At 46.5% G+C, this 24,565-nt stretch overlaps 1 protein-coding gene across 1 annotated transcript in view; it reads right to left on the bottom strand.

The window, feature by feature from the left end:
• Positions 1-994: 994 nt before the first annotated feature.
• T265_08346 (hypothetical protein) overlaps positions 995-24,565 on the bottom strand; it is a gene marked incomplete at both ends in the record, with an annotated part of 24,075 nt that continues 504 nt past the window's right edge. Inside the window, 9 exons of the mRNA XM_009174114.1 lie at positions 995-1,089; positions 1,409-1,590; positions 2,622-2,671; positions 3,465-3,698; positions 7,223-7,292; positions 10,330-10,466; positions 11,979-12,068; positions 14,670-14,892; positions 22,220-22,564. Coding sequence (XP_009172378.1) covers positions 995-1,089; positions 1,409-1,590; positions 2,622-2,671; positions 3,465-3,698; positions 7,223-7,292; positions 10,330-10,466; positions 11,979-12,068; positions 14,670-14,892; positions 22,220-22,564 — 1,426 coding nt within the window. The remainder of the gene's footprint in view (positions 1,090-1,408; positions 1,591-2,621; positions 2,672-3,464; positions 3,699-7,222; positions 7,293-10,329; positions 10,467-11,978; positions 12,069-14,669; positions 14,893-22,219; positions 22,565-24,565) is intronic.

The following is a 24,565-nucleotide window of genomic DNA, read 5'->3' as shown; positions in this document are numbered from 1 at the left end:
TAATTATGCACAATCACAGCACTACAAATCGACGATTTCACCCCTATAGATGACGAGACGTTTGAAACATGATCTTCAAGGTCAGCAATTAAGTGGTGAAGCGGAGTTCAAGATAAACAGACTGTATGCGTTTTTTCGACTGAATGTTGTCCTGTACGTCATTAACAGATTCTTCAAAAAGGATATTGGTATGCACAGACTATCCTTCGAAAGAACACCGATTTATCTGGATAATCTCCTGGACCAACCGAGGTATCGTTCGGAGAGTCTTATAAACAAGCAACCGAGTCTATGGACATAATGCGCAAGTCATACGGTTGCTGGAAACTCTCAGAACATTAGTTGGGTTCCGAGTGAGTCTCCGTCTAAAAACCGAAGCGGCTTGCAGAAGAATGTATGGGTCAAACCTGCCAATTCCCCCTTCCTGAAAAACAGATCAAGTATTCAAATAAGATTGAAAAAAATCATGTCAGCAATAGTAAGTTGCCACAGGGACTGACGAAATGACTCCACGACTTCGACGAACTATTTTCCCGTCTTGGATATCCACTATTGGTCACAAACGAGGATTGGTTCTGCACAGTTCTAGCAGACCCTTGAGACGAAGTAACATTAAAGAGATGCTAGAAATCAAACACCCAACTGCGTTCTGCTTAAGCTGAGGGTGGTGGAATAAAATTTTGTTGAAAGCACCTGTTCTGTTTTCCATCAAGCTTAGTTACCGAACTGTTCCGGGAGACATTTCGGTAAAAAAAAATGAACGGCCCACACCAAAGACTTCAATCAGTGCGTCGGCCGATTGCCTCCAACGAGAGTTTTAAGTACCCACTCTGAGAGACCATGGGAACCATAACAAGGCAACTTTAGAATAATCCTAACACAAATCGAACTTGTAGATAGACTATCAGGTGGCCAGCCTTACACTGCGTTCAAGAGTAACAGCCATGCAGCGCGGTGCGAGTGTCATCCAAAGAAAATTTCACCCTCAGTTTTGTCAGTTGAGTTCCTGAACGATAATCACGGACAGCATAATATTACTGTTCAACAACACAGTGTTCGGTGTCACATAAACATAATTTATCTGAAAGCCTGATATGGAGGAAAGAATAGAAGCAGACGAGGAAGGGACTTAATACTGGCTTGAAACAGTCATTCGGAGGCAGCTACACTCCCGGACAGTTATTCGGTCTCGGAAGAAACCGGCAAAAAGGGCATAAGTTGGCAGTCACAACTTACGGCGTCTCCAACCAAACACACTAGTGAGCAGGTGGACCGACGAGATGAGCCTGGCGTTGGACTCGAAGATTGATTTCGAGATGTCTGTTTTCACTTGCCCACCCTGATCTACGTAGCAAGCCCCGACTGATGATACCACGTGACGGCAGATTTGCTGTGGCAGTGTTCTTACTTGTAAACTTGCAATTGAGTTGAGCTATTGCTGGGACACTCAAGCTTAGGTAGAAGAACCACTGGATCCTCGAGCGAAGCCTTTGCTTCGGAATCCTGACCGCAAGCCAGCGGTAGTTGGTGAGAAACGTCAGTGAATTGCCATTTCCAAAGAACAGGTAGCCACATGTCTCAACCGTCAACCTGAAGGATCAGGAGTGTGTTGGTCAACGGTGGAAACTGCGATTGTCACGCGGACACCGAGCCCGTGGACACAAATGATGTCCAGTCTCTCCGGGATGGACCCCAACAATGTAATAGTCCGAAGTAGTTTGACATAAAGATGAATTTAAAAACTGTCACTGTGTAGGCTGTAGCGACAGGTCAACGGGCGCTGTTGTCCAAAATTGTCATTGAGAACAGTCTTGCTGAAAATATTGGGAAATTGCCCAGCAGGCTTCAAGTGCCCGACTCCGACAGAAGCAGGACAGGTGTTGGGCTACCGTACAAGGCATCGGGTAAACGCATCACCGCTCAACAAGTGCGAACACGTACGCCTGTTCAGATGTGGTAGTTCAGGTGCCATAGTGGTAAAATGCTCGCCTCGCATTTCTGATATCCAGAGTTAAAATTTCGGGGTGACCAAGGATACACGTAGCCAGTAAGCTCTAAAAGAAGCCGTTGCGGAAGGATCGCGAAAGGGCGTCGAGGTCTTCCGAAGCGAAATCAGTCAGTCTATCAGCTATAAACCGCGTACCATAGGCAAATTGTTCCCAGCTGCTACAGTAGAATTAATGTGGAGACTACAGTTGCTCACAAGCATCACACCAAACACAAAAGAGCATCGCAAATACCAGCTGACAATTACGTCGGCGGTGAATTGAAATAAGCGTTTTCAACTTATCAGGAAGCTACTGGACTCTACTTATAGAAGTGTTGACTGTCCGTCCAAATTAGAGGCGACAAACAGAAGAAACCGAAAACTGTTCTTCACCCGTTAGGACTCCCACGGATCGTGTAGCTTCCACCAGAGCTTGCATCACGACCTAATTGCCCAAAGTGAGCAACCAGCGATCAATTCCACTCCTCCCTCGACAATGCATGGGGGTGTAGCAATCCAAGTCAAAACGAATCAGAATATTTTTATATCAAAAATAAGGGGCGCCAACGTAGGAGAATAAGCAAGAAAAATCTATCTTGAGCAAATACAAATGCACCGGGTGAGGATCGGTCACAGAAGAGGTTTGAACTCAGTCGTCCATAAACTTTGGTCCGTTTCTGTGGCCTGCAAGCAAAAACGTGAAAAAGCATGTTGTCGAACCGCGCCAAAAAAGGTGACAATATGGAAGCAGGAAAACCGATATGCTTCCACTGGGAGAATGACCCCACCCCACAGGGGATTGCTTCTAGTTGGTACTTCATAGCATATGTCAATCACAAGCTAGCCCCCAGAATAGATCACCTGAGTGTGTGTAGAATGATGACCGAAGTAAACACGGCCAACGTCAGCCAGAATTACGCTAAGTTGCCCAGTGAAATGGTTACACCCTAACTGCTCACACACGGTTATCATCAAAAGTACTGAGGTAGTTATCTCCACTATCACAGCAACCCTCCCTGATCGGACGGTGGATTATTCCCCATTCCGACAACCTCAAAACATTATAGTGGAAATAGGCCGAGTCGTTTATCTGCATTTATCAGTCAAACATTGCGTTAAAAGACTGATATCATAAATGCTTCTCTCTGAAAACCATTCAACAGGCCACGACCAGTTTCACCCCTCTTTGGGCACATCAATTAGGCACAGTCCCCGAGTTTCCATCTTGTTCGAGAAACTCTGTATTTCGCCAAACACATACAAGTTGGTGTTCAATTAGAGCACAACGTTGACGGAAACTCTGGGACTGCGCCCACTTGATGATCCCCAAGAAGGGCGAAAGCCGTCTAGGGGTGTCGAATAGTTCTCAGCAAACACACATGAGACAGTTTTCGTACACTACATGCAGGTGAGGAATTTCATAAACAAGAGATTCAGCAGATTAGTCCGTCAACATCCACTTAATGTGTTAGTATACTTCGGCTACTGAAGCAATTTGCGCCACATTATCAGGAAGGTCAGCTTCATGAAAGCAACCACTGAATGCCCGAAATCTACGGAGACTCTCAGCTCCGCTGGGTGTTGACCAGACAGACAACGCCTCCTCAATATGCAGCGCGTCACAGCCTTGCATCAAACCCAGACAGCGCGAGTCAGCGTTGATCAAGGACAGACAACGCCTCCGCAATATGCAGCACGTCGCTGCCTCGTACTAAAGCCAGACCGCGTGCGTCAGCATTGGACCAAGTTCAGACAGTGTCCTTCCAATAAAAAGCTTGAGGCCGTTGTACTTTTCGCACTCGCACGCACTCGCGCTCTCGCAACCACCTTTTTGGAATATAGCTATTGTGTTCCCTTCCGTGAGTCTTTTTCTCTCCGACACTATGCACTGGAGTCGGTCAGCAGCAGATACCACAGACCGGCGAATCAGCAGATATAACACACATCAACAGAAAGTTACTGAGCCGAAACATGGGATGCACAAAAGCTCGACAGTTATGGATATCTAGATAAGGACCTTTCTCTAGTCATCTAGTTTTGTTCAAGTTTGGGCGAGATGCCCAAGTGGTTTAGAGCGCGAATTTACTGACCGGAAGGTCCGTGGTTCGAATCCGACCTCCGCCTCTAAACGTTCCCTGTCTAGGCTTGGGCAACCTGGCAGTATCCCAGCCCTCGTGCTTTCTTCGGGTGGTATGGCAGCTAGGCACCGGAAGGGAGCTACAGCTGAACGCTTTCTTTCTTTCGTTCAAAAATAAAGTGTTCCTAATGACCTAGGTGACAAGAACTAGTGTTGCATTGGGGCAACCCAACATCTGGCGTTTCTACTCCGAATTAGACGAACTAACCCATTTGCATACGCCTGCAAGCAGTTCAAAGCACTCAGACACGGCCGAACTGGGCCGATGTAGACCCCGTGCGACAAGGCCCCCATCATATATCACAGCCAAAGAGCAAGTGCTCTCGTTGAAAATAAATTTTCGGGTCTGTCGAAAGTGCTTTCCCAATTGAAGAAACGCTAAACATGTTCATCTGAAATTTTTCCTAAGAAAACGTATTGAGAAAAGTAACATTAAACGCTATGAAATGCTGCTCAAACATACTCGCCGCTCCGCACACTCTGTAGCTGAAATTGGACAGGTTTCATGATGCGCATCTTGAGGCTAGACTTCTCAACCATAGGGAATCGCCTTGGGAGAGCAGTCCTTCTGAGATCTCAATCTACGGGAAGGCTACACCGAATCTGTACTGTGATGAAATCAAACCATTCAATGGCGGGGTCCTGCAGACTCGTCACCTTCTCGTAAACCATGGCCGTTAATTTGTCCGCTGGGTTTGGCAAACTGACTGCTAAGGTTCCATCGGCCATCGGAGTGACATAACCAGTGCATCGTTGTCAATCGAACTGGTGAAGTGGTCAGTGGACTTATTTGATCACGTCGAAAAAGACGGGAGCGATTGATAGGGATAGGGTGCATCTCGAACACAGACCTTTCGGATTGATAAGCTGGGCATCACAGACTCGCGTTCATCACGACCCCCATTGTGTTCTTTGTCAACTGACTGAGACTGCTAGAGGGCTGACAGGTCTTTCTACAGACACAGTGTCACAGCAACCTCCGAATGAAATGCTTGTCACGGATGAGGTCGAAACCGATAGCCTGTTCTTGTTATCCAGGATAACGACAAAAGAGATTTGGAAATATAGAAAGCAAATAGGCAGTTTATGCCACGCTATTCATTTTCTGTACTATAATTGGTAGATGTATCTCGTTCGAAAGATAAGCCAGAAAAATTGCCCTTCTTTGCCACTAATATAGGCCGTGTTGCACTGATCCACTTGATGGAAAACTTACGTGTACGTTCAAGAACGGAAAGTTCCCATTCCCCTTCCTTTTTTATCGTAAATGAAATATGAGGACGGGCACGACTGAAGCTGTTTGGTCACTGATACGGCTTAGATTTTTAATCAGTTGCAAGAAATACATCCTCGAGGTATCGGCTGGAATAAAAACAATAGCCGTTCAACTGTAACACTTTCGGTGTCTGGTTGACATGCCACCCGCAGGTTGCACGAGGACCGGGATGCTGCCAAGTTACCCAAGCCTAGATAGAAGAAGTCAAGATGAAGAGGCCGGGTTCGAACCACGGACCTTACAGTCAGTAAATTTGCGCTCTGACGAGAGTCATCGGACCTTCCAGTCAGTAAATATGCGCTCTGATGAGAGTCATCTCGTCTCGGATAGAAAGGAGCAGACGAGATGCTGAGGTTGGGTTCGAACTACGAACCTTCCGGTCAGCAAATTTGCGCCTTAAGCACTGAGCCATCTCGGCCGTAAGGCTCTAAGTCCTGGATGCATGTCTGAAGGTACTTCCATAAAAACGTAGAAAATGTGGGAACCGAGCGGAGATCCCAATGTACAACGATCACAGTGTACCGGGAAAGTAGCTTGTGCATTCTGGGAACAGCTAAGCTAACTTTACTATTCTAATTGGTCTCGAAACCACGGGTAAAACTAACTGTGAAAATATTCGTAGGTCAGTTGTGTTTGTTGATCAGGTTGCTGTTATTCGACGCGCCGAGTCTTCCCATTAGCTTGGAAACGTTTTGTCACCAGTTGAAGGGACATAACCAATGAGCGGTGATGGGGACTCCTCGATTGCTGATGAAAAACTTTCGCAATAATTCCAGAGGTCCGCAAGCACACCAACAACCACTTGAACATTCATCTTTAAAGCCCTTTCCATGCCTGACTGCCACGCTATCTGAAGGAAGAACGAGGCCTGAGATACTGCCAGGTCACCCAAACCCAACACATGAGTAGTCAAGATGCCGAGACTGGATTCAAACCATGGACCTCCGGTCAGTTTAGTGACTCCATTACCAGTGAGCAACCTCCAGCTCGTGAATCGTACTCTTCTTGGTTTGAGTCCATTTCAAAGTGTAAAACGTGGTTTACAATGCCCTCCACATTTGAATCCAGCAGAACTCACATTGGTGACAGAATAGCTTACAAGCTAGTAAAACAAAACCGGAAGCTGGTTTCCAACAATAACACACATAAAACAAAACTCCCCCGAAGTGTCATGTTACAACAATCTTGAGAGCCCAACTCGCCCTACATAACCGTTTATCATCTTCCTGCTCTAGAATTGAAATAACGTGAAATGCGTTTTAATCCAAGACCCATATGAAGACACTCTCTGCACCGTTTTCCCACGCGGTGCGAACATTTTCGACCGGCCTCTTCAACCAATGGCATATTGCTTCGAAGTGAAGAGAGAAGGTCAGCATAAGCAGGGAAGCTCCAGAAGATTGACTGGGACTTCCATGGACCCCTAAAGCCATTCTGTTGGGTTCATACGGAGAGTGACATTGTTGCGTCCTAGTCCTCAGTCCTTAGGGCTACATGGGCTCGGTCTAGTGATCAGCACTGGCGAACTAATGCCCTGGATTCCAACATCCACGAAGCCAGTCATCTGAACCTCGTGTTTATCCTAAATGCTTTCCACTCATCTAACCTAGGTGGGATATTGTACTATACCAAAACAGTACAATTCACTGAGAACGGTGTAAGGACATCTTCTCGGAACTATCCATGAGTCTGTATCAGCTACAAGTTAATCAGCTGATATCGCGCTGGACTGTGCTACTTACTGTGAGGAATTCATTGTCGTTCCATAGTGATGTCAAATGATATACTCTATTCGAGACTCAAAACAGATGTGGAGACTCACCTTATCACACTGCGAAGATTCTGGGGGAGTACTGCTGCCTTGCGAGCACGTGATGGGATCTTGTCGAAGTCTGGAAAGGGAAAGACAAGAAAAAGGAGCACGGACTTTGGGACTCAAGTGCGCCGAAGAAAAGATTGAGAAACCGGGAGAAAAAGTTGAGTTCTCACAAGTGTTTTCTAGTTGAATCACCAAAAAGGGCGCGAGATGGCTCAAGTGATTAGAGCGCGAGCTTACTGACCGGAAGACCCGTGGTTCGAACCCAATCTCTGCCTCTGTCTAGGCTTGGGCAACCTGGCAGTATCCCAGTCCTCGTGCAACCTTCGGGTGGCATGGCAGAATCACCACCTTAGTTGTGCACTAACGGAGGCTATGCAAACTGCGGGCCACTGTAACGGACTAATAGGTGCCACTCGACCACATCAGTACCAAGAGAACAAGAGGGCCAAGTGATGCATAAATTCTGGGAGCCAAAGCAACTGTTGAATGCATTGATGGAGATGACTCCGTGGATCTACCAATCGAGCTGAGGGCCAAGTGATGCATAAATTCTGGGAGCCAAAGCAACTGTTGAATGCATTGATGGAGATGACTCCGTGGATCTACGCAATCGAGCTATCGCGTTTTAGTCTGTAGCTAAAGGCCTGTGAACATTGCCATAGTACCGAAAAACCCGTCGCTACCATCGTTCGCACAACTCGTAGGGACTTATTTCACCACAGACGATCGTTTAAATCGTCCGGATGATAATTTTGTGGTTCGACCACATGGTGGTATCATGTGACCGAACGTTGAAAATGTACGGCGAAACATGTCTACATGGACCGCTTCTGATCGACTCGATGCAGGTGAGAATTGGAGAATATCTCGACCCTCATGGATTCAACAGTGAATACATACTTGCTTCCGCATGCGGTCTTAGACTACCAGAAGCACTCTTCCATCAATCACGTCAGAGCTCGAGAACGCTCAGCGCACTTACTGGTGGGTTCGAATCTAACTTCGGCATCTCGATTGCTTCTGTCTAAGTTTGAGCAATTTGACAATATCCCAGTCCTCGTGATGTCTTCGGGTAACATGACAGCTAGGCGCCGAAACGGTACTACAGCTGAAAGATTGATGTTTTACCAGCGTTAAAAGGGAGATATGAACGCTAAATTGCGATAGGTTCTGTCCAAAATTAGTCGTGGTCTTAACACATTCTACAGCGGCCAGAGTTCCGTAGTGATCGCATCCAGCCGGTCCCGTTAGCTCTGATGATGAAGAGGTTGCATTACACAGCAATTTTCAAGCAATATCGACTATGGAAAGCCTTGAACATTGGTATGCAACTTCTATACCAATCGTTGGTCTGATTTTCCGCTATCGCGAACAGCTCAGTGCTACTGCAGCTGTACTAATACATTCTCTACAGGATCACAGGTGCGTAGGAGGGGGGCGAGATGGCTCAAGTTGTTAGAGGGCGAATTTACTGACCGGAAGGTCCGTGGTTCGAATCCGACCTCTGCCTCTCGACTTCCCCTGTCTAGGCTTGGGCAACCTGGAAGTATCCTAACCCTCGTGCTTCATTTGGGTGGCATGGCAGTTAGGCACCGAAAGGGTGCTATAGCTGAACGATATATGTATATATTCGCAACGAAGATGGAGGCACGACGAATTTGATTAGTCCATATTCGGGTCAGAGTGCGCCTCGTTATGATCCGTAGACGACTCGGTAAACGGTCGCTCAAATGCCATGACGGTCTTTTATTCCGTGTGACACAAACCAGAGCGACCACTTTGCACCACAGGCTGAGCGCGAAGTGTGAAAACTTTAGTTAAAACACAGAAATTAGGAACAAAAGGTAGCAATTTCAACTCGCACATTAAACACAGTCAACAATCAGCTGATTCAAAGAAAATTGGTCAATAACATAGCAGAACTGCAGGTACTAGGATCCCTGAACACCATACCCATGCTAGTCTGAGAAACCAAAAAAATTTGAAGCCCACGAATAACGAAAAACTGGTAAGACGCGTTACTAAAACACATTGTATGTTGTGGACCGTCACAAACGCGTAAACGCAGTGTGGTAGGTCAGTGTACATACTTTGAACCTCCTTGGGGACCTACGTAAGAGCGAATACGGGAGCGATGCCGAACAACCACAGTGCAATCAAGGGAGAGGGTCATTGACTAGCGTCCGCTTTGATAACCATCATTGAGCTTAGTAAACGACTGAACAAATAGCCAATGAAAGAATATAAACTGACTAGGGGCAGTAATAACGAACAGAAACTAGATCCGACTGCATCTAGTTGGGATCCATCTGTTACATTCCAACACAATTGATAAGAACTGTATTCAAGCTCGAGGACTTTTCCATCCTACACATCGAATGCCATCAATCTGGTGGAGAGATACTGCTCAGTAACGATGGTTCGTTCTTTTTTATCACTGCGGGCTCGGCAGAGCTAACACATTCGGACTTTTCAAGTTCGAGCTTCTCTAAGGATTGGTGACATGCAGACGGAACAAGGAGAAAACAGTACAGGCCCAGTTCAATTCAACTCAGCTTATAGGCCCCAAACTAAGCACCAAAGGTAAATCGGTTACAGCTGCTACGATTTCGGACACCAGACAAGAGAAAGTGAAATGCGGCCAGGCACACCGGAGGTGACCGTATAGTTCGGTCAGTATAGGTTGACTTGATTTATAGAGTGAAATCCATTTCTGGTATCATCAAGAACAAAAATGCTTCTGACAAGTCCGTAACACGCAACGTTTTTCGACTAAGGCCTTCATTTCTTCCAACCTTGAGAAACTGAGGCACATGTTATAGCACAACACGGACCGCTTGAAGCTAGTGATCGCAATTCGAAATACGGTATCTTCTGGTGAACACCTATAATCCAGAGATTGCTTGTAGGACCTCACAAATCGATCGAAAATAAAAGGAGAGCCAACGAATGTAAAAAAGCAGTAGCAATTCAATCTTTAAAGTGGTTTCGATTCGGAGTGGATGAAGTTCGACGACAACAGCTAGTGCCCATCAGGGAAGGCAAACGGCAGGTGAAAAAACGGAAATCAGAGCAATCAGGCTGTCAGCAACTCTAACACGTCCGCTTACCTCTCGGCTATTTTCAGCTCCAACCGGTCGTACGTTCTACAAATTCGCCTTATTCTGCCTGGCCCGGAGTTATCAATGCTGGAAAGCCAACAATTACGCAACATTCGGAGCTGTCTCCATTGCTGGTGATTGGGAACCTGAAACATGTACCAGAAACAGTGACCCTGTGAGTTGTAGCCACATCACGGAAGGATCTACAAAAAACACCGTTTACGACGAATTGCAATTGATACAATGCGTTCGGTAGCGAGTGAACAGAGGTAGACGGACCGGTTGCTACGGTCTTCAGCAAAACAACAGACGGTCGAATATACCAGGTGTAACATCAAAGAAAATACATCAACATCGTGGGAACATTACCGCAAGGAAAATACATCCTTGATGGTATGCACTGCATAGTCGATAAGAAAAAGAGTACAAGCGAAATTCACGTGAAACTTCCGGCAGCAGGCCAATTTTGATATGCTTAATTCCAAGGTAGCTGGCCAAGCAAACCGTGACTCAACAAGTGCTGTACATAAAACAGCCTTTGATAGATCATGTACGTTTTAAGGTTGCAGAGACTTTTCCTACCGAACCGGTCTAATCGCCACTGAGTCATATCATCATAAGCCTGCTTAAGAGGAACCTAAACGCAATCTATGTGCTGGTATTTAGTTACCGTTTTCACACATTTCGGTAATTGTTTCCAAATTATGAGCTAGCCGTCCTCCTGCGTGTGCCTGGGCGTTCTGGAAGTATCCCAGGCCACATATCTAGAAGTAACAATACTTTTATGCCACATCGGCCATTGCCTTATTTGCTGCATACGGCAGGGCGGATGAGGGAAAACGGACTACTGCTGACACCTCTTCCCCTTCTTTCACACACTTTCTACCCTCTCCCCCCACCATTCCATTAATAACTCTCCTCTTCTGGATTCTCCCGTTAGGACTGATGAACCGGTTCAGGTTGCATCGGTTTGGGCAGCAATGTATCGGATAAGTGGGCGCAGACAGTCTCAACTATCTCTAAACCAACCTATGAACCTGGACCGCCGGTCAATCTGCCTGACTCTAACGCTTGCACTCTGAAACAGGCGGGACAACGTTTTAGTTTCCACATCGACATTGATGTGTGGTGTACAGAACTCAACACTTGTATTAAATACGCTACCAGTAAGTTGAAGCATCACAAGCTGCACAAATAGAGCTGTTTCGGAATAGGCGATGAACAGCACGTCCCATACAACTAGTTGTTCTGAAGAAAAAAATCGTTCAGCTATAGCACCCTTTCGGTGCCTAGCTGCCATGCCACACGAAGGAGGCACGAGGACTGAGATACTGCCAGGTTGCCCAAGCCTAGACAGAGGAAGTCGAGAGGCAGAGGTCGGGTTCGAACCACGGACCTTTCGGTCAGTAGACCACTTGGTCCATCTTGTTGAGAAAACCGTCCCGAAATCGGTTGTGTTGGAATTGAGTCATGGTGAAATCATATCCACCTTATGCCATGTTAACAGTAAACCTCATGATTCCCAATGCTGAGTACTCTTCAGCTGTTCTCCACTTGACATTAGATCGAAAAGGCCTTCGGTAAAGGTATAATTCCCAGAAACACATATGGCAACAAGACAACAATAGGCGATAAGCAAAACACGAGGCCGAACTAACAAGGATGAAAAAGTAGTCGCTCCCGTTGACATTGATCGCTGGAGAGGCCAAGGGGTTCAGTGTCCATAAAGCATCTACAGTTAACGTGCTCTGAAAAGTACAGGATAATAAGCAAATAAAAAGTTAGCAGACGGGTTTTCAGTGGATACGAAACTTCGCAAAATGACACTAGTGTACGACGCACCATCTAGTTGGTCAGGCGAACATACTTGGCCCAGGAGGCTAACTTCTTCGCTCGTCTAGATAAATTGCTCCGGTCAGCTGAATTGCAACAGTGATGTTTCAACGATAAAATACGCCAATGTGAACCAAGAGCAAAACGACCTTATTACTGAAAAGTGGTGGTCACCTGCCATAAGAACACACCAGAAGAAGGCTCTTGTAAAATATGAAAAAAGGGAAAAAATAGTTGTAAAATCTTTCAGCTGTAACATCCTTTCGGTGCCTAGCTGCTATGTCACCCGAAGGAAGCAAGAGGGCTGGGATACTGTCAGGTTGCCCAAACCTAGACAGAGGAAGTTGAGATGCGGAGGTCGGGTTCGAACCACGGACTTTCCGGCCGGTAAATTCGCGTTCTAATCACATAAGCTATCTCGCCCCATGCCACAGGAAGGAAGTCATCGTTTAAACAAGTGGATCTATCAACAAACTAAAGTTTCGAAGGACTGTCTGGGAGTGGGAACTCCTGAAGTAAGACTCTGTGCTTTCGGGTGCAGATTGCGTACCAAAACAAAGCACCATTTCTCATTTTCTTTCACGGAAGTCTGTCTTCTCCGAATGTGAATCGAACACCCAGATACGCAATCTCTTGCAAAGTAGACACGACTGACCTGAAACAGTTATCGCTCTGACAATCAGTGTTTATTTCATAGGTCTCCCCAAAAACCACATATTAAGTTCCCCACCGTACGAGTGGCGGATCTGAATCACTCAGTTGCGGCTGGCTTCTTCTGAGGATGAGGCTTCTAACGCTTCGTATAGGCTAGGATGATTTGTTCGATAAACAGTATTCCAACGGATAAAGAAGTATTACGATGATTTGTTCGATAAACAGTATTCCAACGGATAAAATGGGAAGTATTACCCATCCTCCTCCAGGAACTCACAGAAAATCTACACATGACAAGAACATGATCTGAATCGACAAGGAAGTATCAGGAATATCGTCAGTGAAGAACAGAGCTTTGCCGTCTAGTGGTAATGTCTTCGCGGTCAATCCTGCTCCATCGTTATCCATGGGTATGGGGACGCTAGACAACGCAACTCCATCCACTGCGTCCGAATCCAATATTATTGGGCAAAATCTGGTGACCGGCATAAAGCTGCAAAAGACGACCGTCATTGTCACCTCGTCTTAAATTCAAACTGAACCGGCCACAAGGTCGCGCCTCTGATGAGCTTAGATGTCATATGTGCGAACTGAGATCGTCAGCCGTTGACTCAAAAGCTTGATAGCCAGGCAGCAGTGGTCGGTGTGGAACCATTAGAGTGGTGCAACTTTTAGAGAACATGACAAAAGTCTTCCAAATACCACAGTGGATGAAGGGCCAGGAGAGTGTGTTAAACTGGTAGCGAACCACTAACCAACCTGACACGAAACTGTCACACAAGCTCAAGTATATTTCAATGGTTCGCCTTGATGCACAAACCCATACAACACGGTAAGACCCACTGTCTTCGCGACAGAGTGGCATGAAGAGTCATCGAATATACATTAAGAAAGTCAGCTGGAAAAATGAAGAATGAAAGCCACTCAACTTTCCATTCTGAAAGAACTACTCCGCACACATGTAGTGTTCAGTTTGAATCATACCATATTCCGTAGACGAAAAGACAGGATTGCAACTTGGTCCACCGCTTGATTAACTGTGCCGGGCTCGGTCGGAAACAGTTCGTTGCGCGGACCTCTATGTGGTTGGGTCAAATGCAGCTCATTCATGGAACGTGCACAACCGGTACTCAAATGCAACACGACTCAAGTGGCTTTCAATCAGTCATCAATACAGTGCTCTTTTCACCATGGAAAAGCTTCAAACAGGTAAACTCAATGAAAGGAAACTGTCTTCGTACTCTACTCTGGAAACGTTTACAATAGGAGTCGCTCCTACAAGCAGCAGCCAAGGAAATTGCGCTGTGGTTCCTTTGCAGTTATCGCAAAACGGTTTACCACAAGTAAAGCAAATCTACCGGCTTATATCTTCTGTAAGTCAACAAAAGCTGAAGATACATATACATGTCTCGGCTGCCTTATCGGAGCTCCAGATCATATGCGTTTGATTCAATGAAAATGCAAACCAAGATCTACTAGAGGAACACTGAATCAGTTTCAAATCATCATCTCTCGTCCCACGGAACACCCAGAACTAGAGCCAAGCAACTGAAAACCTATCACAGCTCAAGTTACTGTCGACATTGACGCCTCTTCTTTCCGAAGAACAAAAACAACAGCCATATAAACCGTTATTGACCCTTAGGTGAACTTGTGCAGACTGCAGGCCGTGGGACAGCTCCCCGTTTGGTAACTAAGACTGATAAGTGACATATTACTTTCCTCATTCTGTGGAAAAGTGTTGTGACAAGGTGGTAGACTGGGTCACGATTTTCAGTGCCCGCAATCACTAAATTGCTGTGGAAACATCAAAAAAGAGCAAACACAAAACGAGGTTCTCAAAGTTATAGTGTCAAGCTTACTGGTCCAGCATTACTACCCAACGGTGCGTTCAATGATAGTTTTCGACCACCGCTTCGACGCCGATCAGATGAAAGAGAACCATTTGTCAAGGGAGAAGAGGCGGAAGCCTGAAGGGGGATGTGCATCTGATCACCTCCCCGTAAATCTCGAGATGGACAAGCACAGCAGCGAAGTCTAATCACCTGCATCCCCGCCAGCTCAAACGGACATTCAGAATCAGTGCTAGGCGAATAGATCAAGACGAGAGGTGAATCAAAATGTTTTGTGCAAATTATCGCCACAGTATGTTCAAAAGCAAGATAACAGTTAGCAAACAACCAAGGAACAAAAAGACGTCATGGACTACCAGTCAGTCACCAACAAACCGGAGTAGACTTTGTAGCTTCTTACACTAAATGTAAGACCTGCACGTCGATAACCATTTTGTTCACTGATAATTTGGGTACTGGTAATACTGAAACGTACAAAGAGACCGGACCTTACCGTGGTGTGGGGGTTAATGTACCTCGGCGACTCACTGAACTATACTGAGGGGGGTATCTGTGAGCAGTCAAAGTCTCTCACACCACGTTCGTCAATGGGTAGAGTTCTGACGAACACAGTCTCGTGGCCTTCCAGGTTGGGGGTTAGGACATGTGTGGCGACGTGTTCTGTAAAAACTATAATATACTTGTATTTCCAGCAAAACACCGCTGCCTTGTGGTTAGGCTTTTGAGCCAAAAGCTTCGGTTGAGGGCCCTAATCGTCCTACCGTCTAGGTGTGGGCTCCCTGGCAGCACCCCAACCCTTGTACAACCATGACATTTACAGCTAACAATACTCCCATACCACATCGGCGGTCTCGTGGGGCCATCAGCCGTCTTCCACCCCCACCCCCACCCAAATTTGAATTCTTTCTCCGCAAGTTCCAGCTTTAGGATTGACTGTTTTGTTCGCCCTGCATCACACTTAACTGCAGCTTCTGAACGTCAGAGTTCAGTTACAACCCTAAACATCTCGAAGTCTGTTCTCAAACCCCGAAAGCCTGTCTACTTAGCCGCCTTTAATGTTCGCACACGGAAGCAAGCAGGCCAACAGGTGACTACTGCTCGTACGCTGGATTCCCTCAGCATTGATGTATGTCGTTTTTGTCAGAAACAAGGATGCAGGACGCAAGTACAGTGATCAAACTAAACGCCCCCTTGGTCTCTCCCAGGTGCCTGCTGCGCACATCTGGTGATGCAGAGGCCACTGCGACTGGATATGCTGGGGGTGGGTACTGTATTGAGCGGCTGAGCAGAAGCGTCTCTGCTTTACGGCACACCCGTTGATAGTCGCCTCTGTGCAGTTCGTTTGGCAACATCTGTGAGAGAATCTAGAGGAAGTGAAGATCATCGCACCTTGTTTATTGTGTCTGCTTACGCCCCAACTGACTGTAGCTCTGAATCTTCCAAGGACAGTTTCTACGACACTCTAGGTGACCTTCCACAGCAGGCTAAAAGCTCAGATATCGTTGCGGTCGCTGGTGACATGAACGCCCAGGTAGGCAGACTAAGTGCTGCTGGGGCCCGATTGGGTGGTCGTCTTGGTTTGGACACTAGACGGACAGACAACGGTGATCATTCACTTCAGATCTGCGCCTATCACAGACTGTTCGCTTGCAGTACGAATTTCCGGAACAGTGGAAATAGCTTGACAAGGTGGTGTCTATAAACAAACCAGCCTCGAATTCAAATAGACCACATCGTCGTCAGTTATCGGTGGCGAGGGTCGATCACCGCCTGCCGCTCCTTCTGGAACACCAGCGTAGACTCCGACCATGCACTTGTACGCTGCTGCTATTCAGTGCGCATTTCAGGTGTACGCAAAACACGCACGTACCGCCTGGTCACTGAGAAGCTAGTCAACCCAGAAGTCAAACGAACTTATGAGAACAAGATACTTGAACGCCTGCAGGAGGTTAAGATGTTGGATATAAATGACCACTGGGAAAAGATATCTAAAGCACTACCCAAAGCCGGAACGTCTGTTTGTGATACAACCCAGTCAACCTCATCCAAACATTGGATCTCTGATAGAACCATGTCTCTGCTGGAGACCCGGTGAAAGATGCCTCCTGGTCACAATCACAACTCCATTCGTCGCATCGTCTGAGGCCAGGTGAAACTGAGTGTCCGAGCAGACTGAGAAGGTTGGTGGATCCGAAAGGCCGAAGAAATGGAAGATGCGAAGAATGCTGGAAACGTGCGCAAATTGTTCCACTTGATTCGTTCACCTGGTCCTCGGAAACCTCTTGTCAGCGAAATCACCAGAGACCAAGATGGTTCCCTGATATGCAGAAAAGCAGAACGTTTAGACCACTGGGCACAGTACTTCGAACAGCGATTCAGCTGGACATCTGCTATCTCCAATCCAGAAACCTTCACAAAGGTGAACCGTAAATACGGAGCCGTCTTCAGTCTCAGAAGTGTCCGAATGTACTTCTCTACTCAAGCGTCATCATGCTGCTTTCACTTTTCAAGGATGGCGGTGGACTCCTCAGCAAGTGCCTGTCTAGCCACTTTGGGTCTATCTGGGAGAGGGAGACCGTCCCAGACAACTCATTTTCAAAAAGGTACCAACAGTGAATGTAGTAACCAGAGGTGTTGATTCGATGCCTGTAGTGACAAGGCTTCTGGTGTCACTATTTCCTCGTCTTACGGTGGCACGTGAAACCACGACTTGTGAGAATCAAGCGGGATTTCGACCGGGTAGAGGCTGTTTTGACCACATATTCACAATTTGTCAGGTTTCAGAGCAACGCCACATGTACAAACGACACACAATCTCGGTATTCCATGACTCCAAGGGTGAGTTCGATTCTGTCGATCGGTCAGTGCTGCTACCTCACTTGTTCAACAGAGTAGGCCCCAGAAGTTTGTGAACATGACCTGATCCCTATATTCACATACTTCTGGGCGGGTGGGTGTATGGTGAGCTCTCCAAAAGCTTCACTACAAACTGGGGTCCGACAAGGATGTCCACTTTCTTCATTCTTGTTCAACTTCAACATTGATGAAATAATGAGGCGAACACTTGGTCTCCAAAAGCCTGGAGTTCAAATCGTTGCTGGTGAGAACCCGGTCGATCTGGAGTACACAGGTGACTTGCTCTTATCTTAGAAGGCCAAAGCGAAGCATAAACCCCGTTGAATAGGCTGACCACCATCATACCATCTTTTGGCATGCGCCTGGCACTTCCAAAGTACAAAGCCATGCTTCAGAACGTGCCATCTGCGAACATAGCCCTTACAATCCTAGGAGAATCATTGGAGGTCGTGAAAAATTTTATACACTTCGGCAGTTGCATTAGCTCTGACGGAAATGTGTCTAATGAAATCAGTGCGAATATCTCAAAGGCTCGAATCACGCTGGCTAAGTTGCGTCACTTGTGGAATCAAAAGGCATATCACTAGACCTCAAGGGTCGCGTGTACCAGGCCACAGTAAGTTGTGTTGTTGTATGAGTGCTAGACGTGGCCTCTGCGGACAGATGATGTGAGGCGTCTTCAGGTTATTGACCATCGATGACCCAGAAGCGTGGCTGGTTTTGGGTGGCGCCAGCGTGTAAGTAACGAGGTGATTAGAAGACGGGTATTTGGGTGTGCTGCAGGTAATTCAATCTGGGAAAACATCCAGCACCACCGACTACGGTAGCTCGGCCATGTGCTACGCATGCCGAAACACCGTCTACCAAAAAGTGTTGTTCTGTGCCTCCTTTAGAATGGCGCAAACCGAAAGGTGGACAACGCATGACTGGACAGAAAGGCATGAAAGAGATCACGAAGAGTTTGGGTGTTGTTGGTGTTGTACGCCTCCCAGGTTGGAGTCCGCTTGACCCCGTTTGTGCTTGGCTGGAAACGTTGCAAAAAATGGCGGCTAATCGATGTCAGTGGCGTTCGTGCTGTCAGTTCCTTTCCAGATTGTCTGATTGAACACTTCACACAGGCCAGCATTAAGTCCCCTCCCTCACCCACCCTTTTTCTCTTATTTACAATTCAAAGCTTTAAATATAATTAAATAAACATTGTGGTTGTGCGGCAGTGAAACATCAAAATAAAAAAATTTGTAACATCCTTTCGGTGCCTAGCTGCCATGTCACCCAAAGGAAGCATGAGGGCTAGGATACCGCCGGATTGCCGAAGCCTAGGCAGGAAGAGTTGAAGGATGGAGGTCAAGTTCGAACCACCCGGTCAGTAATTTCGCGCTCTAACCACTGAGCCATCTGCTGTCTTTTACGATGATGATACGCATCAAAGCAATGGTTTGGACGGAAGCAACCATTGGATAAGTAGTTGGGATTCATATCTTTCAAAGCCTCTGGACTTTCACGAGTCCTGTCTTGGGCCACCAGACAGTCAGAATTCAGCTAACTGTGCCACATGCAACTACCACGACTCGTTGCCAAGACATGGCCTGCGCAAAGCCGTCAAAGGGCTCTTCGGAGGGGTCGGTCTAGTGGCACACGAAGCACTGACCAAGCAATCATAACCTACGGAGGATCACCGGCTCATCCCAAGAAAATGGCCCAACCCAAGCGTCACCGATTGCACCGGACTAGAATGAACGCCCTGAAGACTGTGATAGCAAAAGGCTCCTTTTTTCAGTCTACGATCATATTGACCGGCACACAAATTAGAATGGAGTGAACAGCTGTACCGTGAACTCAGCGCCTGACAGGCCACTAAATGTTCATCGGCGTTATCAAACAGTGCTTTCAGGAGAGCAAGGAATCTGTGAGGACACCTGCGTGTTAGATACTGCCACAGTGCATGGTGAACTTTCTAATCAACACAAACGACCATCGCTGCCGAAGTCGTTAGCAGCGCATATTTCAACACCACAAAACACCATTCGTATTGATAAGAATAACTGAGATCAGTCCCAACTGCCAAACACTTCAACCTACAATCCAGAAACATCCATGGGATGTATCAATTTTATGCAGGCATTCTAAAACGTTACAATCGTAGCTGGCCATCTTCAAAGGTCACAACTAATATTGGTTGGGGATGGTGGGGACTCAAGTGTTTCGATCGAAATCACTTTTGGTTTAGTGACATCATGAATGCAGTGAAGGGTGTTCAATCATACCAGAGTTCCATGCCATGTGTGTATGGAGCTAGTCGGCAGGTAAGTTTGCGTACCAGTAGAACGCCAAAAACACTGGTAAAAATGTGGTAGGCCGCCTGCAACCGTTTTTGATTAGCAGGGTGGCGAAGGCCTGCAGTGCTAGAGCGCCCTCGCGCAAACTCACTCTAGTGAATGTAGCGAAGCTACTGATAAACATTTCAGAGCTAACCTTGATGAATTCTCTGTTCATGGTCCGAGTGAACGAAGAAAAGTGGTCCGTAACGTAAGATGATGTGGCCAATATTTGGTTCCGATTCCCACAATACCGAGCAATCAGAATTTGTCAAAGCAGCTGATACAGAAATACAACACCAGGAATTTGGGTCGTGAATTCTGGTCTCACTGCCACATACAGGATATGGCTTTTAGGTACTGTCTATGCCACGCAGAATCTATGGTGTAGCTTAGTTTCTGAGAGGAGCACACTGTCCACACACCTGTACTTGGGTAGCTTTGTCATCGTACCATGATAGATACTGACCTTCAATATGCACACGCCGTCTTAGTTACGGTCAACTCCTACAAAAAACTTTGTGATATCTATTATTGGTTGTAATGTGGGGTGGTGCCGGGTTAACCAGAGTGTCTATAAGTGTGTGTCCGCTTGGAAATAATGAACTCAGCGCCTGACAGGCCACTAAATGTTCATCGGCGTTATCAAACAGTGCTTTCAGGAGAGCAAGGAATCTGTGAGGACACCTGCGTGTTAGATACTGCCACAGTGCATGGTGAACTTTCTAATCAACACAAACGACCATCGCTGCCGAAGTCGTTAGCAGCGCATATTTCAACACCACAAAACACCATTCGTATTGATAAGAATAACTGAGATCAGTCCCAACTGCCAAACACTTCAACCTACAATCCAGAAACATCCATGGGATGTATCAATTTTATGCAGGCATTCTAAAACGTTACAATCGTAGCTGGCCATCTTCAAAGGTCACAACTAATATTGGTTGGGGATGGTGGGGACTCAAGTGTTTCGATCGAAATCACTTTTGGTTTAGTGACATCATGAATGCAGTGAAGGGTGTTCAATCATACCAGAGTTCCATGCCATGTGTGTATGGAGCTAGTCGGCAGGTAAGTTTGCGTACCAGTAGAACGCCAAAAACACTGGTAAAAATGTGGTAGGCCGCCTGCAACCGTTTTTGATTAGCAGGGTGGCGAAGGCCTGCAGTGCTAGAGCGCCCTCGCGCAAACTCACCCTAGTGAATGTAGCGAAGCTACTGATAAACATTTCAGAGCTAACCTTGATGAATTCTCTGTTCATGGTCCGAGTGAACGGTCTGTAACGTAAGATGATGTGGCCAATATTTGGTTCCGATTCCCACAATACCGACCAATCAGAATTTGTCAAAGCAGCTGATACAGAAATACAACACCAGGAATTTGGGTCGTGAATTCTGGTCTCACTGCCACATACAGGATATGGCTTTTAGGTACTGTCTATGCCACGCAGAATCTATGGTGTAGCTTAGTTTCTGAGAGGAGCACACTGTCCACACACCTGTACTTGGGTAGCTTTGTCATCGTACCATGATAGATACTGACCTTCAATATGCACACGCCGTCTTAGTTACGGTCAACTCCTACAAAAAACTTTGTGATATCTATTATTGGTTGTAATGTGGGGTGGTGCCGGGTTAACCAGAGTGTCTATAAGTGTGTGTCCGCTTGGGAAATAATGAAGACCGTTCAGCTGTAGCACTCTTTCGGTGCCTAGCCGCCCGGAGGAAGCACGAGGGCTGAAATACTCTCAGATTGCCCAGGCCTAGACAGGAAGTCAAGATGCACCGGCCGGGTTCGAACAGAGGGCCTTCCAGTCAGTATGTTGCACTCCAACCACTGAGCCATCTCGCCCCCGCTTGCAACAAAAGACATACACCCAACTGCGTCCAAAGATAATGCAACCAATTTTGTTTTGCCTAGGATACTGCAAATTGCGTTATGAAGGCCCGACCTGCGTTTTAAATGAACGACGATACAACACAACCACGAAGCAATCGACGGTGATATCGACTTGTTACCAACGATTATTTTTCAAGTGCACTAATTACTGTCACAAACCATCAACCTATCAATCTCCTCACGCTAGAATGACCAAACACCTCAGCAGCCGGCATCCCAGCTCCTGGTGTGCCCCGAGCCGCCCTACCTGATTGGGACGCCAGTAAATAAATCTCTCCTGCTGCTGCTTGTGTTCGCTGCATAGGAGGTAGGAATACAATTTGGAACACTGCTTCCGAAATGGGAGGACTTTAACAAGGACAACAGGTAGATAGAACAATCAAGAGTCGATTAAGTTCAAGAACCAGTGTCCCGAGAAAGAACCTATCTAGAGTGTAGTAATCGTGTAATAGGATCTAAAACCCTTCAAAGAAGAGAAATCCCTACTTTGGTTTTATCTCCAATGTGCATAGGAGATTTATTTCGCCCCGAACGTGGGCGCCGAAACAGCTGTTGTAGCAGTTCACACGACAATCGATCATATCCCTGACTTCTGGAAGCAAATGTGACTGCGAGTCAGTGAGGCCTTGGCGTGCCTCAGTTGGCGAGGTAGTATCAGCCTGGGAACGCTTCAGAAGCCCAAGCACATCGAGGGGGTACAACACCGAAATCTGAGAAGTGCGAAGACCGCACCCCGTGTTGTCCGTTACGTATTCAGCCAACGGAGTTAACAGATGGATGAATGACCGATCCTTTGTGCTCTTTGATGACTTGTCGAAATGTTTGCTACACCTAGGAAGATTATCATGATAAATGTTGCAAAACACTTACGTCTCGATTACATCATCAGCACGGTCTGCATCCACGAAACGGGGAAGGACGCGCAAGCGATAGGCCACTGGTGTCATTGCCGGTCGGAAGGCAACCGCAAGGGGCCATCTGCGATTGCGTTGCACGTAGACCATTGGGGAACGGTGTGACTCAATAACCTAGTGGCGATTACACCATATGTGCACACATACCTGATGGCCATAACCGGAACTGCGAGATATACCATCCGCGGACGATTCGGCCTTCGGAACCCACACTCTGAATTGATGAGATCCTGCAAACGGTGTTCTAAATGTTCAACGTCAAAAAATAACCGAGCGAATTACAAGGGGGTTCGCGGTCTATCCCGGCTCAGCACCACCGGCGGTTGAGAGAGGAACTGGAAGCATATGACAAGAGGTGAAACCGGAACAATACCTCCATGCTCCGGAAATCTTGACTCAGTCCACAGGAGGAAATTCCAAGGATTTGTATTCCTTTAAATCACCACGGAAAGAAGTTTCTACTTATCCGGTTCTCAAACCTCCAGTAGGCGTACTGTAAATCAACTGGCATGAGGGGTTAGGTTGAAGTTTGCAGCTAAAATCTTTGTACCCGTTGAAAATTAGCGCCAGCCAGTAGTGTTCACCCAAAATCCCATCACAGCCACTCAGCAAAAACGCCCAAGGTCTTTTCCTGTAAAGTGGGCATGTGGTTAGTTGGTTAAAACAAAGATGACACAAAAATGCCACTAGTATTGAAATGGTAAAGAGATCATACTAAGCATAAAAAATATTTGATAGCTGCTAGAGTAGTCTCCTTCTAGCGTGTCAAGTGCGTGGGCATACCACTAGAGGGAAAAAATGTTATAATGATAAATCATTTCCTATGGATCCAGAGATTGATACACAGAGTTGAGACTTTCGACCAAACATCCCGGGTAGGGCTTGTTCTTGCAGTTCAGCGGCCATTGTTAACCTGAAAGGCACAACCGAAAAAGTGGAACAGTGCTCTCAAATTTCTCAGCGTGGGGCAGTAATCTTGCCAGTAAGAGGACTCAAGTGAGAAGACGTACAAAGTAGTTTCTGAACTAGGAACTAGATGCAGTGTGTCGCTTACTACAAGTAAACTGAAATTATTTTGGACAGAACTGTTTGTTTTTCGAAGTTGCAAGTTTTACAGGGTGACAGTCTAGTCCATCTGCAAATTTTGCTGATATGCCGCTCATGACAATTTGTACAAATGAGCGGGTGCATTATACGCTGTCTGTTAGTTTGATTTATGTGTAAGTATTGGTACTGCGTAACCTAGCTTACTGGGCTTCGGCTTATAGGCTTTCTTTCTGTTTTCCATCCACAGAAACTGTCGTGAACACCCGCTCTCAGAGAATCACTGTTCAGTGGTGCTTCCACAGCTAATTTCATTACCGGTACACGAGATGAAGCACGAAATCCAACTTCGGCGTATCGTAGCATCCTACAATGTACTTCACAGATGAAATATCATCCACAGAATACCCACTGAACTATCGTGGATAACCTTCACTCTCTGACAAGTCAGCAGATGGTGCATCTTTATGAAATAACTGCACAGCAATATCTTTCCCATTAGGAATAATCCCGCCCTTCAGTTAGAAAACGATACCAAGCTAGTTCAAATTTGCGGAAAATAAAGTCAATCATTACTGGTCATCGTGATAACAATATGCGCGGTCGCCTTGCTTTGCTACTTACCATATTTTTTGGGCCCGTATCCATGCGCTGCGTCGCTTATATGGCCACAGCCATACGCGCTACTCCATTTGAAGTGGCTAGCAACTGCCCAACGTGATCATACGTCTGCGTTCTTGCCTATCTATGCTATTTATAGTGAACTCAGGGCGGATGGTCAAGTGGATCTGATGGCGATGCTTCGGGGACTGGTGACCACTTCTTTCCTGTTGCAACTACATATATATTTAAAATTGCCTCCAATCTTGAATGA

Source organism: Opisthorchis viverrini (assembly GCF_000715545.1).
Source record: "Opisthorchis viverrini unplaced genomic scaffold opera_v5_214, whole genome shotgun sequence".
Taxonomy (NCBI): domain Eukaryota; kingdom Metazoa; phylum Platyhelminthes; class Trematoda; order Opisthorchiida; family Opisthorchiidae; genus Opisthorchis; species Opisthorchis viverrini.
This window is presented reverse-complemented; position numbering and strand designations above follow the sequence as displayed.